The sequence below is a fragment of the Thermobia domestica genome, chromosome 3 (genome assembly GCF_964235325.1).
Source record: "Thermobia domestica chromosome 3, izTheDome1.hap1.1, whole genome shotgun sequence".
Classification (NCBI taxonomy): Eukaryota; Metazoa; Arthropoda; class Insecta; order Zygentoma; family Lepismatidae; genus Thermobia; species Thermobia domestica.
The window spans coordinates 247,378,666-247,395,658 of NC_137456.1; the positions used below are offsets into that span (position 1 = coordinate 247,378,666).

At 36.5% G+C, this 16,993-nt stretch overlaps 1 protein-coding gene across 4 annotated transcripts; it reads right to left on the reverse strand.

The window, feature by feature from the left end:
• Positions 1-1,091: 1,091 nt before the first annotated feature.
• Positions 1,092-7,410, reverse strand: LOC145681003 (uncharacterized). 4 transcript variants are annotated; one of them, XR_014130708.1, is made up of 4 exons: positions 6,910-7,410; positions 4,385-4,723; positions 2,064-2,270; positions 1,092-1,574 (listed from the first exon to the last, which is right to left on the reverse strand). XR_014130708.1 is itself a non-coding variant. In XM_081752269.1 (3 exons), coding segments are annotated over exons 1-3 (408 nt in total). In that variant the 5' UTR covers positions 6,977-7,410; the 3' UTR covers positions 1,092-1,572. The 4 variants fall into 4 exon arrangements, 2 of the variants coding, with proteins under 2 accessions (XP_081608395.1, XP_081608394.1); XM_081752269.1 differs by lacking the exon at positions 2,064-2,270; XM_081752268.1 differs by lacking the exon at positions 1,092-1,574 and having other exon boundaries at positions 1,607-2,270.
• Positions 7,411-16,993: the final 9,583 nt, after the last annotated feature.

Sequence of the window (16,993 nt, forward strand, 5' to 3'; positions counted from 1 at the left end):
TTCATGCAAGAATTAATTCAACTCTAATTCGTGAAGCACTGATCTTGCGTTTAGTGTACAGGTTCGATTCTCGATGAGAAAGCATTGAATATTTTAAGACATTAAGTATACTCTTCGCTATTCAATACATAACGAAAAGACGAAAATCAATCAATCAATTGGGAAACTTCGAACGTGATAACTGGAAGAACTCTCATCAAGATTCGATAGCCGGCCAAGAGTATGAGCATAGTAACAACGTTCGCTTACGTTCTTCGCAGGAGGGAGTGAAGTGGAAGGGTTTGGGGGGTTCAAATCCATAACGAAAAGACAAAAATCAATCAATCAATCCATTGGGAAGCTTCGATCATGATAACTAATAGAACTCTCATCCATCCAAGAGCATTTAGCTATTCAATACATAGCGAAAAGCAAAAATCAATCAATCAACCAATTGGGAAGCTTCGCCGTCCAAGAGTATGAGCATAGTAACAACGTTCCCTTACGTTCTTCGCAGGAGGAAGTGGAGGGGTTTGGGATTCAAATTCATAACGAAAAGACAAAAATCAATCAATCAATCCATTGGGAAGCTTCGATCATGATAACTAATAGGACTCTGATCCGTCCATCAGTATGAACATCCAAGACTATGAAGGCCAAGAGCATCTAGCTAACGAAAAGCAAAAATCAATCAATCAATCATGAAGCTTCGATCATGATAACTAATAGGACTATGATCCCTCCAAGAGTATGACCACCCAAGACGATGAACCCATCCAAGACTATCACCATAACAACAACAAACTGTTCTCATACACGTTCAGATAAACCAAAATTTTCCCACGCACTTCTCTGGTAGCCGTAAAAGGCTATGACCATAGCAACTAAAGGCTTGTCGAAACTTGCCTCCCAATTCCAGGAAAACAGGATCAAATTTCGCTGACTCAGCCATCCCAAGTGGGGTACATCTACTATATGAACATTGAAGAACCACGTTTTAATCTTACAGGAACACTTTCAGGTTAGTATCGACTTATATTAATGTGTTCCATACGTTCAATTAGCAGGAAAAAAAAACATTTTTTAAAACATGGTTCTTGCAAACCCTGGCACAAAATAGGTAAATCATTGGCAGTTTTTAAAGTATGATCGGGGCCTCGGTGGTTCAGTGGTAGAGGGTTGACCTCTGACGTGTGAGATACTTTGTTTGATTCCAAATCGCGCTAAGTGACACCGTGCGTGTGGATTTGTCGGAGTTCTCCCGTTCCTTCCCCCTTTATTCATTTCTTATCATCATTATCATTATCTTCTTTAGTCTACCTGGCATAACTGGGACGTAAAACTGAAAGATTTCCTTTCATTTTTAAAAGTATGATCAGAGATGAATAAATCATTTACTAGATTACATTTTAAACATTACCATCTAGTGTAGAAGTTCCAGTGTCACGCTTTTCTCTTGACGGACCAGCACGTGACTTTGCAACAACGCCAAACTTTCTTAACGACTTGCGTGTATTTCTATATTTGTCAACGAGTTTTCCTTTTGAAATCTTCTGATTTGGACCTTGTGACTTCGGTGGAATATAATACACTTCCTAAAAAAGACATTGTTACTGTAAGATTTAGAATTATAAACTTAATAAATGAAATTATGTATAAAAAAACATTTCAGACAATTACAGAATAATTTATCATATTTATACTCTTCTATGTGATGTTCTACTTTTAGTATAGCATACGTTTTCTACAAACAAACCCTCAATTCTGCATGGGGTATTCTCGCATATATATATATATTGGGGGAGTGGTGTGGAATAGATAAACTATTTTTCTCTCATTGTCACATAGACTGGTAACATTACAAAGCACAACTTACGATTTCCAGCATAAAATTTACCCTATAAAGTCAGCTTATTTCCTTCCCCACCTTATTTGCTTCAATAGTTCTCCAAGTTCTCGTCAAACCCATTCTCCCACGTTAAAAGGTCGAAGTTATGCTATTCAAATGTCCAGCAGTAACATAGATTGAAAGTTATGTGAATAAAGTGTCTATATAATAACTGAAACGTTAGTTATATGCATACCTGACATTCCGTTGGAAACAGCTCAGTTATCTGTAATGCCAAATGTTGAAATATTTCATTGCAAAGAGTTTCATTCATTTCCATAAAATGATCAATTAATATTGTAACTAACTGCTTCCTAGTAATAGCAGACAATTTGTTGTTTTGAAGGTATTCATTGCAAACTTTCCTGCCTGTTAAGCTCTGTTTTAGAAAAGTCTCAAGATTCTGAGAAAAAAACAAACAGCATTACATGTACGATTACGTCATTCAAGATCATTTAATCGAAATCACTGAAATAGAATTTCAATTTTGCATTTCTGTATAAATTAATTGCTGATTAACTTCTGTTGAAGGATAGCCATATTTAATAATAAATAACTATATAAATAAATAAATGAATAATAATTATGAATAGAAATCAAACTGATAATTTCTGCTTTTCACGTATTCTTTCCACAAGTTATTAGTGATTGATATTCAAAGAAACACAATTTTGCTTAAAATATACAATGTCCCTCAATACATTTAAGTCTGTTTGTTCTATAAACTAAGGACATTAACTTACGAGGAGTTTACAGCAGCATTGGTGTTTTCACTTCAAACATGATTACTATGTTCACAAGGTCACGTATTTTTGCTTCGGACAAGTTCTGAACTGTGGTTTGCGTGTAGCGAGATCAATTTCCGGTGGGGATGTCTTGAACGCACTACAGCCGTTCGGAACCCAGAGGTCCGATAGAAAGAATTATTCTTCTAGTTAGTTCCCATGGCATAAGCGTAGGAAGTATTTGTATTCGTACAACATATGCGAAGAAAACATACGGACCCTGCACATATCTTATAAACATTATGCTGTCACTAAGCAGAAGTGTTCGACTTTACAAACACATACATCTAATATATATAGCAACTTCACACTTTTTACAATTCCATGAGCAATTGAAGGCTTTATTTTTACTTTTTTAGGAAAAGTGTCATGGTGATATGCGTGGCCTTTCGGAACGTTTAAATTTATTCCTTAATGTAATAAGCGCAAATAATCACTACTACATACACATCACTGCACGAAATTATCATATTCCTAAACTAGAGCTCATGCGGCTAAATCCGAGATGTATACATTTTCCCTTGGTTTGGGATTTAATATTTTATCACTAAAATTATAGTTTTACAATTTTCAAATAATTCCATAGTATTTAATAATTATACCTTATATTCATGTCATGGGAGGCAAATAAGCCCTGTGCAGCTCTAAAATTGCAATATTGTTATAATTACGCTTATGAAATGACACCATTACTATATACGCGAATCTTCCGGTTTATTGTTTGACAAATACTAAAGTGTATAGACCTGGCGTGACAAGAAACGAAAGTTGGTATTTTAGTATGATCTATTTTTACTAACTCCAAGAAAATATACATTTTATAGATAAACGCATTTTTTTTTTTTTTTTAAGAAAATCGAGAAGATTTTTTCATTCAAATCTTTTCGTCAAAAGTACTTAAATGTTTCCCGACCATATATCAACAGTTGATTTAGCTTCATAAGCTAAAGGAGACGGAATAAATACAAATGAATTATGATTAGGAACTTAAGAGCAGAGATGCTGTTTACCCAGATCAAATTTTATACGAAATTGAATCCGGGTATTTTCACTTGTAGTTAATAAATACTGAGGTAGTACCTTTAAGGTTTGCACCTTTTCCTCCTGTTCCTTTACAATTTTAAAGATCCTGCATATTGTGGTGTCATTTCGCTTAAATTGAAATAACCAAAAATATAACTGAATACCAATCTCCTCGCCCTCCCAGCTACTCTAGTGGATAACGGGTGTATCATTGATGTATGTGGTCCGGATTCAATTCCCGGTGTGAGCACAAAAACATTTGCGAACGTTCACTTTCATTAATCATCTGTTTACTTTAGTCTAAACGGCATAACCGTGGGACGTTACAAAAACTCTTTCAATGCATCTGATGCTTTCCTCGTATCGTGATGCAAATAAATTTTCCCGAGGTATCAGCCAGGTGATGTGTTTGTTGTGCAAAGTCTCGAGAACAGACATTGTTCTCATGATACTGACCCTGATGATGAGAACAACGTCTGTTCTCGAAACTTTGGACAACGAGCACAACACGTGATTGATATCCCGAGAAAAGTTACTTGCACCAACAAAGATGGAATAAATAACACGCAGGCTGTCACCAGATTGAAAAGTGAACGCAAAAATCTTTTACATTTCGACTGATAATGAATCACATTTGCACAGTTCATATGTGCAGCATAAGTATCACTGTATCAATTGATATTCAAGTGACTAAAGACAGAACACTTACAAAATCTGTCAGCTTGAAGAGCTTCGGACTCCGAGACTGTAGAGAAATTTGTTTCTCGTTTCAGCATCGTATCAGTTTTTCTTTTAGTTGGTGCTGGCATGGAACAACTGCTTTCTGTAGTTTCAGATCGAACTGACACTGAGTCATCTGGCGTTGACACTGATGGTGAAGCAAATGAGAGAGAACCGTCATCTAGCACATCATAAATTTCAACTGTGTTTGTTTCTACAAATTCCTTAAATTTTGCTAAGAACTTTGCACGTATCCCTATTTTGGGAATTAACTGAGTAATTAGTTCATCAGTTAATGAATTAAATGCTGCTTCGTCGATTTCCTGTTCTGAAATGTAGATTGAAAGTTTATAATTAACCAGATATTTACTGAATATCAAAAAAGAATTATACAATGGTGAAAGCATTTAAGTTTTATTACACTACCAAGCGAAATTTGGTATGTTACGCGATCATGTGCCACACAAAGAGTATAGGAAGTTGCTCACCCCAGTTTTTTTTTCTTGGGCTTTACAGAAATGGGTGTATTTGGGCAAAGCTAAAGAGAAAAATGTTCATGGTAACTTCATACTTCAGCTTCATACTGTAAAAGTTACAATGGTATAGAAGCAACAACAAGAATTTAAGAGCATTTTTAACTCATGCAAATAATTTTGTAATTTGGTGCATAACGAGTACCTATGGATAACAATAAGTCTAATGCTAACCGATTGTTTTCAACGACTTATGTACTTCTAACAAACAATGAAAGGTTCTATGCAGAAATCATAGCCTGTCTCCTCTCTCTCTCTCTCTCCTCTTTGCAATTTCTGACATTGGTCGTTTTGCTCCAAACCACAGAATTATCTTTTGGAGATAATACACTATTCTCTGAATGCTTTGAAGAATGTAATATTTTCCGAATACCTAATAGAAGTTACCTAATAAGAAGTATACACTCGAATATATATAGGGAGGGGATAGTGGTTCATGTTACGGAAGCACAATTTTGTAAAATTTACAGAAGAAATATGACATAGTGTACACAAGCTGAATTTTACGTTTACAAGTGGAGCGTTACTAGTGTCAAAGTATGACAAGTGCTATTGAAACTCGTATCATTGCAATATCCCACTTCTTTTCATATCTTTACTTACGCGTATACCCACCATCACTGACGTGCCCGCTCCCTGCGATGCCGCTTCGGCCCACCAAATTTGCTTTGCCCTGACTGTTAGATAGCATTCGCGCTTTTTAGTGCCCACCTAGCACAGGTTACTTTTATGCACTGTATATTTATGACAATCAGAAAGATTTATTTATACGCAAATCGTAAAAGAACTGTGACTTTTTCACAATTACTTTTGGTGGGGCCATCGATATTTACCTGTGATTAAGTGAGATATTTTCATGTCGCCCAGCGTAAGTCTTTTAGGGGTCACTAAGAAGTAAATTAGTAAAAATTATTTTTTTTCAACGATTATTTCGAGTGGTGTACCGAAAATAAAAATGCACGCTTTTATCAGCGTATGTCACGAGAAATATAGATTTCAAAGGTAAGGATTCTATATTTGGGTTCCATGAAATGTTCTTTTAAAATTATGCTTTAGGCTATATTTCGGATGACATTTAGTATCTCTCCCAAATCCATCGACGGCTCAGGACCCAGTACTGTGACTTAGAGTAAGCTGTTGTTAACTACCTCGTTTATGCGAATACCCACCGTCGCTGACGCGTTTGCTCCCTACGGACGCAAAGCGTTTCTAACTGTCGGGGCCCCGCTGCTACGCTTCTGTTCTGACTCTGTTCGATAGCATAAATGGTTTTCCGTGTCCATATAGCACAAGTTGGTTAGTGTTTTATGCGTAGTTTTTTATGCTATACGTTCGCACTGTACTTATACTCATGACTACTTTATATTTACAAATAACGAATGGTAACCCCTACCAAGTAAGTCAGAGTCAATACCAAGTGATCTGGAGGAGAAACTAAATAATACCCCATATTTCTTCCGTAAACTTTAGAATTTTGTTCATCTGTAAACTATAAATGCACCAATTTATTTTGCAAACTACTAGCGTTAGTGTCACTTTATTTACCCCTTTCCGGAAGTATCTAGTGGTAATAGAAATTACCCCAACTCTTGCCCCTGCAATTTTATACCCTGCTCTAGTGTCGTCAATGCCCCCTTTATCTATATGTAAGGGCCTAGGTTTAACTTAATAATGCCCGCTCCGGGTGGAATACCGGTACTCACTTTGAGCGAGAAATTCCTCTCTATTAATTCTATGAAAATGGATCAAAAATTCCCTAACCTTAAGCTAACCCGTTCCTACTCTTACCTTACTCTAATGTACCCTACCCTACTCTATTCTACACCCTTTGAAAGCGGTTCTACATATCGATGCGCAGCTGGGGCGTGCATTGTAAAGTTTACCAAAGGTGTATTTGATACGCCAAATTTACAGCCAATAGAATAAGTACATATGAACTAACAGCAAAATTAATAGCCTATATACGAAAAAGTACACTTACCTTGAAACATGTCGATTAGCTGCGGTAAATTCCAGCTTCTTAATAAATTTATAACATAGGCATCCATTACGTCGTTGAAAAGTGAAAATTACTTCGTTGAGAAAGTTGTATAGTGCAAACCAAACTCATTTACACACAGTTCTTTTACTTCCAACACATGTCCCTTATGATTGTTGCCCTACGTTTTATTTTCCTTTTTATTTTTACGGTATAAAGCGCTAATGCGATCCACACTTTCGTAATCGAAATGTTTACCCAGAATGCAAATAAACACATGTGACCTTGTAACTAAACATTTTGGTCAGGAAAACCAAATAATTACCAAATCAGTTAAAATTTGGTTCGCATAACCAAATTAATCAACCAAATGTTCTGACCAAAAAATATAGTGTTCATGACCAAACACGTTTGGTCAAAATGACCAAATTTTGGTTAAATTAACCAAAAAAAGTGACCAAATGCTCTGACCAAACAAATTTGGTATTCCTGACCAAGCCCTTTTTTTCAGTGTTTGTGAACGCGGCATTGAACCTCCGGGTTCCATAGGCCATAGAGTTAGTTTTATTAAAGTGTTGGTTCCAAATGACAATTTCAGTCCGAGAGGACACTGATCAAATCTCGGGGGAAGGGGGGATTCTTCAGTATAGGGGGCTACGGCTCCTTTATGGGAAAAGGCAAAAATATGAAAATGCTTATAACTTTCGAATTTTTCGTCTATTTTAAAGAAATTATTGGCTTCATATTAAAGTCTTGGCTTCAAACGACAATTTCAGTCCGTGTGGACAATGATCAAATCTCGGAGGGATCTTCGGTGTAGGGGTTTCGGCTTTTTTATGGGACAAGATTCACGTAGTTGATATTGCAAAATTGTTTTGTATACATGAGTGGAAACTCGCACTATTTGGTTACTTTAACCTCTTATATTTTACAGATTCAAATTCGAAGCAATAGTTACTTCGCAAAGCTAAAAGATGGCACTTACTAGTTTTATTAAAATGAAATGTCTTCTATGAGAAGTTTTCATGGAGCAGACGAACGAACAGGCACCCAAACGTTGGTTGAGTCGGACGGTTGAAACTCGTTAAGCTCGTTAAGCTCGGAGCTCCTCCATGGCTAAGCGGTTAGCGTACGCGACTTTGGCGTGGGAGATCCGAGTTCGATTCCCGGCGGGAACTCATGTGGTTCGGATTCCACGTTAAGCAGTAGGTTCACGTCTCATATAGCCTCGCTGCTGAACATTACGTTAAACTCAAAATCATCTCAACTCGTTAAGCTCGCTTCAATTATTATTATTATTATTATTATTATTATTATTATTATTATTATTATTACTAATAATAATAATAATAATAATAATAATAATAATAATAATAATAATAATAAAGCATTCACCTTTGGTGCATGAGGTCCGTGGCTCGATTCCACTTCGCGCCAAGTGAAATTTGAGGTGGACAAATACCGTGTGCATGGGTATGGGTTTTCTGGGGATTTTCCATTTTCCTCCCACTATCTTCATTTCACCATTTCATTTATCATCATTCTCCCTTAGGATAGGTGCATAATCGTGCAACGTTAAACTAGATATGGCATTTAATTTTAATTTCAATAATAATTATAATAATTAATTCAACTGAACTGATTGTAATTTATGTTGACAGCAATTATCATAAATATGCAATCAATATAAAAACAATGCTTTAAGTAGAAAGATAATCCTTTCCAAGTGTTAACGAATGCGCACGATATAAAACATGTCTCGAGAAAGACGAGACGCGCTTTGTGACATCCAAGATAAGACGAGACAAATGTTTTGAACACGAGATAGCTTGTAAAATATCTCGTCTTGTCTGGAATGTCTCGAAAACAAAAGTCTAAGTTTTAAAATTATTTTTCAAGATCTATTCTCTCAGAATAGCTCTCTGCCTTAAAATTAATAACGGCATTTGTGATTTAAAAAAGATAAACGCCTAAAGTTAATAGTTAACTTTTCGAAAAGAAGCTCAATTAAGGGTGAACCTGAAAGATGTCCACAAACTTTGGGAGATGATTCGTGACATCAAAAGGAGACAAATGGTCCTCTTGTAGTTTTCGAATTTAGCTTCGTTGTCGAGATACAGGGTTGCCAACTGGTCGTGTTTGAGAAACTCACTGGGAATAAATTCAACTCCAAGGATAAACTACTACTCATATATTTTTCAGGTCAATTGACTTATACCATGTTGTAAGGTTAAATATTTATTTATGAAGTGTGTACAAAATTTGCCAGAGTCTTTTCTGAGAAAATCGTCGAGAAAAAGTCACCTCCAAGAATAAATTATCCCTCGTAAATTTTTCTAAGAGAAATATCTGATACTGCAATATAGGGTTGTTAATTAAATATTGATTAATGGAAAATAAACAAAATTGTTAAAACCATTTTTGAGAAAATAGTTTTTTGTCGACTTTCGGCTGTTGGTAAACCACACTTATTTTAGGTGGTAGGAAAAAAATTGAAAATCTCCTGTAGGAATACTATGTAAACCCTAAGTTTAAAATTTGCTGTAGATACGTTGAACGGTATGGCCTCTAGGCGAGTGCATAGAAAAGTGTACCGAACGGACGGACCGGAAGGACGGGTGTCGAAAAGTCGCATTTTCGGTATGTAGACGCCATGAAACATGTAAATCCGTTGAGATCTGAATTTCATATATTATTTTCACAATCACTATATTTTCTTCTCTCTTTTGTCGCTCGATAAAGAAAAGCCTGAGTTTACCACAAAAAGCTAGGGAGTTTGCCAAAAAATATTCAGTTACAGAGCCACCGCACTAAACTTTTTAAATTCAATTTCTTAACTGTGTTAGGCCGCAGTTATTACTGAAGTGTGTATTTGGATAATACGAATAAAATTATCGTATTATTCAAATACATCGAATGTCAGATTATCGAATAAAAAACTTCGATTGAAGAAAATCCACACTACAAAACTAACTCACACTTTGAGCAAATTTTCATTAGACATATAATATACCAATTAATGATATCATTGTTTATGAAATATGAAAAAAAATCAAATGAGTCATTTTTCAGAAAATCGTTCAAAAAGAACACGTCAGAAGTAACCTACCTCTTGTGAACTGTTTCGAACAATGAGTTAAGATATACTTTTGGTTATTAATGAAATATTTATTTCCGAAATTTGAACAAAATCGCCTGTCGTTCGAGAAAATAGTCGGGAAAAAAACTTGACCCCCAAAATAAACTATCCGTTGTAATTGTTTTTCATAGAAATAACTTATACTAAAATATAGGGTTATTAATGAAATGCTTATTTATGAATTATCAATAAAATTGCCCGAATAATTTTTGAGAAAATCGTGAGGGAAAAATAACTTCCCGAATAAACTCTCTCTTGAGGATTCTTTCAGAGTAAGCGAGTTATTCCACATTATTAGGTTTTTAATGAAATATTTATTTCTGAGTACGAACAAAATTGCTTGACTCATTCTTGAGAAAACCGTGGAGGAAAAACATCCCCAAGAGTAAACTACACCTCGCTTTTTTCCAGGACAAACGAGTTTTGCCATATTGTTCGGTTATTAACGAAATATTTATTTTTGCAAATATGAATAAACTCTTTTGAGTCGTTTTTGAGAAAATCGCCCAGACAACACACTCCACCAAAAATAAACTACCCCTCGCATTATTTAAGGACAAACGAGTTATGCCATATTGTTAAGTTATTAATGAAAATTTATTTATAACATATGAACGAAAACACTTGAGTCCATTTTGAGAAAATCACTGAGAAAAAACTCACCCCTTAGTATAAACTACCTCTTGTAGATTTTTCTCAGATAAATGCTTTATACCACAAAATAGGGTTGCTAATTAAATATTGATTTATATAAAAAAAGAGCCAGTTATGAGAAACCGTTAGAGCCAGTTATGAGAAAATATCTTTTTTTCTATTTTCATCGTACAGGAAACTACCCTTGTTTTGGGAGTAGGAGGGAAATAAAAAAAACTATAGGAAACACTTTGAAAATCTTAAACTAAAATTTGGAGCAGATAAGTTGAACGGTATGGCTTCTAGGCGAGTGCACAGGAAAGTGTAGCGAACGGATGGACGAACAGATGGACATGTATCGAAAAATGACTTTTTCGGTGTTAGGAGCTATAAGTTAATACGTGTAAATTCGTTGAAATCTCAAATTTGATTTTTTTTTTCGAACACCATACTTTCTTCTATCATTTGTCACTTCAAAGTAAAAGGAACTCAGAACTACAGATAAGAGACACCTACTTTTACACATAGACATTTATTGATTTAAAACTGTTTTACTTTGTGTCATTTCACTTCCAATTGAAAGGTTTTACCATGACTTACGGCATACCAATGACGAGACGGAAGTTTTCAGGAAGTAAATGCATTCAGAAGTCTAGACTGCATTACACCTATCAGCCTGTTTTTACGTCTGCAATTGTTGACAGCTGTAATTTCGTCCAAACGCTACATGAAATAATTCTTGGTTGACGTCATTGTGCTACTATTTTAGTATTGTTCTCTTCAGACTTGGTTGAAGTTTTGTCTTAACGGTTATACATTTTTTTCTTATTTCATCGTTACACATAAGAATAAAATGTTGTGATGAGTGGATAGATTCGAATCTACGAACATTGAGTTTTCATTCTTCCAACACTTTACCAATGGACCAAGCTTTGTCTTCACGTTAATGCACGGTTACAGGGTTTATTACGATTTAAATAAAATGGCTGGCTGTTAGAGTTTCCTGCTCACATATTTCGATGAAAAATTTTCATTGCCTCATAGATACATAGATAAGCTACCAGACGTCCCGATTTAGCCGGGACAGTCCTTTCTTTTCAACTCTTGTCCCGACTTTTTTGAGACTGCAGTCGGGACGCAAGAATGTCATGATTTTTAAACATTCACTGAGACACGTTAAGTGCCCTTCGTATTGAAAAATTGTAAATAATTAGAAAATAATAATTCAAAGGCTTTCTTTTTAAAAACTTCTTCTTTTATAGCTTACCAGAACAAAGAAATCGTACAACAATAACACAACAGCTTTTCAAAGTCAAACAATTGTTTGCATTTAAACAATCACGAAACTGTGCCGTTGTGAAGTCTCCTTTTTTGATAAGCTGCTCTGTTGTTGATTGTTGTCGGATCAAATGTCAAAAACAAACAATGGGAATGAGAAAAATATCAATGGAATAACTACGAACTACCATTGAAATTTATTGCTTAGTTTCATTGGGAGCTTTGTGCTGTGAACGCGCTACTTTTCGTTCGCTGTGTTTCTTCATCTCCAGCACTGTGATGGGCTTGTTGACAATATTATCTGGATCTTATAAGTGCCGAATTATTTGACGTGTCAGTGATGGAACTAAAACGTAAGTGTGTTTTTAACGATATACTTCAGAAAGAATATCGGTAGGAGGGAAGATAAACGGGCCCTCGGATTTTCGGTACAAAATTGATCACAACGTCTTCCTTAGGTCCCAAATAGTGTTTCATGAAAATTTCAGACCGCGGAAAATTCAAAAAGGTGCCCAAAATTACTATAAAATTTACCATATATGGGCAGGGAAGATAAACGGGCCCTCCGATTTTCGGTTCAAAATTGATCACAACGTCTTCCTTAGGTCCCAAATAGTGTTTCCTGAAAATTTCAGACCGCGCAAAAATTCAAAAAGGTGCCCAAAATTACTATAGAATTTTCCATATATGGGCAGGGAAGATAAACGGGCCCTCCGATTTTCGGTTCAAAATTGATCATAATGTCTTCCTTAGGTCCCAAATAGTGTTTTCTGAAAATTTCAGACCGCGGAAACTTCAAAAAGGTGCCCAAAATTACGACAGAATTTACTATACATGGGCAGGGAAGATAAACGGGCCCTCGGATTTTCGGTACAAAATTGATAACAACGTCTTCCTTAGGTCCCAAATTGTGTTTCCTGAAAATTTCAGACCGCGGAAAATTCAAAAAGGTGCCCAAAATTACTATAAAATTTACCATATATGGGCAGGGAAGATAAACGGGCCCTCCGATTTTCGGTTCAAAATTGATCACAACGTCTTCCTTAGGTCCCAAATAGTGTTTCCTGAAAATTTCAGACCGCGGAAAATTCAAAAAGGTGCCCAAAATTACTATAGAATTTTCCATATATGGGCAGGGAAGATAAACGGGCCCTCCGATTTTCGGTTCAAAATTGATCATAATGTCTTCCTTAGGTCCCAAATAGTGTTTTCTGAAAATTTCAGACCGCGGAAACTTCAAAAAGGTGCCCAAAATTACGACAGAATTTACTATACATGGGCAGGGAAGATAAACGGGCCCTCCGATTTTAGGTTCAAAATTGATCACAACGTCTTCCTTAGGTCCCAAATAGTGTTTCCTGAAAATTTCAGACCGCGGGAATTCAAAAAGGTGCCCAAAATTACTATAAAATTTACCATATATGGGCAGGGAAGATAAACGGGCCCTCGGATTTTCGGTTCAAATTTGATCACAACGTCTTCCTTAGGTCTCAAATAGTGTTTTCTGAAAATTTCAGACCGCGGAAACTTCAAAAAGTTGCCCAAAATTACGACAGAATTTACTATACATGGGCAGGGAAGATAAACGGGCCCTCGGATTTTCGGTTCAAAATTGGTCACAACGTCTTCCTAGGATCTCAAATAGTGTTTTCTGAAAATTTCAGACCGCGGAAACTTCAAAAATGTGCCCAAAATTACGACAGAATTTACTATACATGGGCAGGGAAGATAAACGGGCCCTCCGATTTTTGGTTCAAAATTGATCACAACGTCTTCCTTAGGTCCCAAATAGTGTTTTCTGAAAATTTCAGACCGCGGAAATTTCAAAAAGGTGCCCAAAATTACTATAAAATTTACCGTATATGGGCAGGGAAGATAAACGGGCCCTCGGATTTTCGGTTCAAAATTGATCACAAGTCTTCCTTAGGTCCCAAATAGTGTTTCCTGAAAATTTCAGACCGCGGAAATTTCAAAAAGGTGCCCAAAATTACTATAGAATTTACCATATATGGGCAGGGAAGATAAACGGGCCTCGGATTTTCGGTTCAAAATTGATCACAACGTCTTCCTTAGGTCCCAAATAGTGTTTCCTGAAAATTTCAGACCGCGGAAATTTCAAAAAGGTGCCCAAAATTACTATAAAATTTACCATATATGGGCAGGGAAGATAAACGGGTCCTCGGATTTTTGGTTCAAAATTGATCACAACGTCTTCCTTAGGCCTCTAATTGGGTTTCCTAAAAATTTTAGACCGCGGAAACTTCAAAAAGGAGCCCAAAATTATTATAGAATTTACCATAAATGGGCAAGGAAGATAAACGGGCCCTCCGATTTTAGGTTCAAAATTGATCACAACGTCTTCCTTAGGTCCCAAAGAATGTTTCCTAAAAATTTAAGACTGCGGAAACTTCAAAAAGGTGAACAAAATTACGACAGAATTTACCAAATATGGGCAAAGAAGATAAACGGGCCCTCAGATTTTAGGTTCAAAATTGATCACGACATCATTCTTAGGTCCTAAATAGTATCTCCAGAAAATTTAAGACCGTGGAAACTTCAAAAAGATGCCCAAAATTACGACAGAATTTACCATATATGGGGTGTGTAGATGAACGGACCATCGGATTTTTGGTTCGTTACTGATCACAATGTTCTCCTTAGGTCTCAAACGGGGTTTCCGCGTTCTGACATTTTCTACAAACACTATTTGGCACTTCAACAACATATTGAGATCAAATTTGAACCCAAAAGCTGTGAGCCCTTTTATCAAAGCTGTCTATACGAGGTTATAGAGGGTACATTGTATTGTAATTTTGGGTCCTCTTGAAATTACCGCTGTCTCAAATTTTCAGGATACACTATTTGGGACGTAAGGAAGACATTGTAATCAATTTTGATCCCAAATACCGAGGGCTTGTTTATCTACCCTGCCCATATATCGTAAATTCTATCGTAATTTTGGGCACTTTTTGAAGTTTCCGCAGGTTGAAATGTTCAGGGAATGCTTTTTGGCACCTCAAGATCATATTCTGATCAAATTTGAGCCGAAAATCCGAGGGCCCGTTTATCTTCCCTACCCATATCTGGTAAATTCTATCGTGATTTTGGGGAACTTTTTGAAGATTCTGCAGTCTGAAATTTTCAGGAAACACTATTTGGGATCTAAGTAACATGTTCTGGTCACATTTGAACAGACAATCCGAGGGCCCATTTATCTCCCTTGCCCATACACGGTAAATTCTATAGTAATTTTGGGCACCTGTATGAACTTAACCCGGTCTAAAGTTTTCAGGAAACACTATGAGAGGTAAGAAAGGCGTTATGATCAATTTACAACCGAAAATCCGAGGGCCCGTTTGTCTTCCCTGCCCATATATGGTAAATTCTATAGCAATTTTGGGCATCTTTTTGAAATTTCCGCGGTCTGAAATTTTCAGAAAACACTATTTGGGACCTAAGGAAGACGTTGTAATCAATTTTGAACCGAAAATCGGAGGGCCCGTTTATCTTCCCCGCCCATATATGGTAAATTCTATAGTAATTTTGGGCACCTTTTTGAAATTTCCGCGGTCTGATATTTTCAGAAAACACTATTTGAGACCTAAGGAAGACGTTGTGATCAATTTTGAACCGAAAACCGGAGGGCCCGTTTATCTTCCCTGCCCATATATGGTAATTCTATAATAATTTTGGCCAACTTTTTGAAGTTTCCGCGGTCTGAAATTTTCAGAAAACACTATTTGAGACCTAAGGAAGACATTATGATCAATTTTGAACCGAAAATCCGAGGGCCCGTTTATCTTCCCTGCCATTATATGGTAAAATTTATAGTAATTTTGGGCAACTTTTTGAAGTTTCCGCGGTCTGAAATTTTCAGAAAGCACAATTTGAGACCTAAGGAAGACGTTGTGATCAATTTTCAACCGAAAATCCGAGGGCCCGTTTATCTTCCTTGCCCATATATGGTAAATTTTATAGTAATTTTGGGCACCTTTTTTTAAATTTCCGGGGTCTGAAATTTTCAGGAAACAAAATTGGGGACCTAAGGAAGACGTTGTGATCAATTTTGAACCGAAAATCGGACGGCCCGTTTATCTTCCCTGCCCATGTATAGTAAATTCTGTCGTAATTTTGGGCACCTTTTTGAAGTTTCCGCGGTCTGAAATTTTCAGAAAACACTATTTGAGACCTAAGGAAGACGTTGTGATCAATTTTGAACCGAAAATCCGAGGGCCCGTTTATCTTCCCTGCCCATATATGGTAAATTTTATAGTAATTTTGGGCACCTTTTTGAAGTTTCCGCGGTCTGAAATTTTCAGAAAACACTATTTGGGACCTAAGGAAGACGTTGTGATCAATTTTGAACCGAAAATCGGAGGGCCCGTTTATCTTCCCTGCCCATGTATAGCAAATTCTGTCGTAATTTTGGGCACCTTTTTGAAATTTCCGCGGTCTGAAATTTTCAGGAAACACTATTTGGGACCTAAGGAAGACGTTGTGATCAATTTTGAACCGAAAATCGGAGGGCCCGTTTATCTTCCCTGCCCATGTATAGTAAATTCTGTCGTAATTTTGAGCACCTTTTTGAAGTTTCCGCGGTCTGAAATTTTCAGAAAACACTATTTGGGACCTAAGGAAGACGTTGTGATCAATTTTGAACCGAAAATCCGAGGGCCCGTTTATCTTCCCTCCTACCAGAATATCAATTTCTGAAGAGAACCATTTCTGATTCTGACGTACGCTGCAACACATGTTCCTCTACATTAAATATTAGTCACGGAGGACGGTCAGACATTAAACATCAAGTGAATAGTATGAAACACAAAAGTGCTGTGAGTTCTAAAGCGTCCAGCTCCTCCATAACAGCGTTTTTTAGAAGTGAAAGTTTCGGTGAAAATGAGCTCAAATTAGCTGCCACAGAAGGGACGTTCGCGTATCACACTGTACAACATTACCATAGTTTCAAATCTATGGACTGCACTTCCAAAGTAATCCAGTGTATGTTTGAGCCAAAATTTAGTTGTGCTCGCACTAATA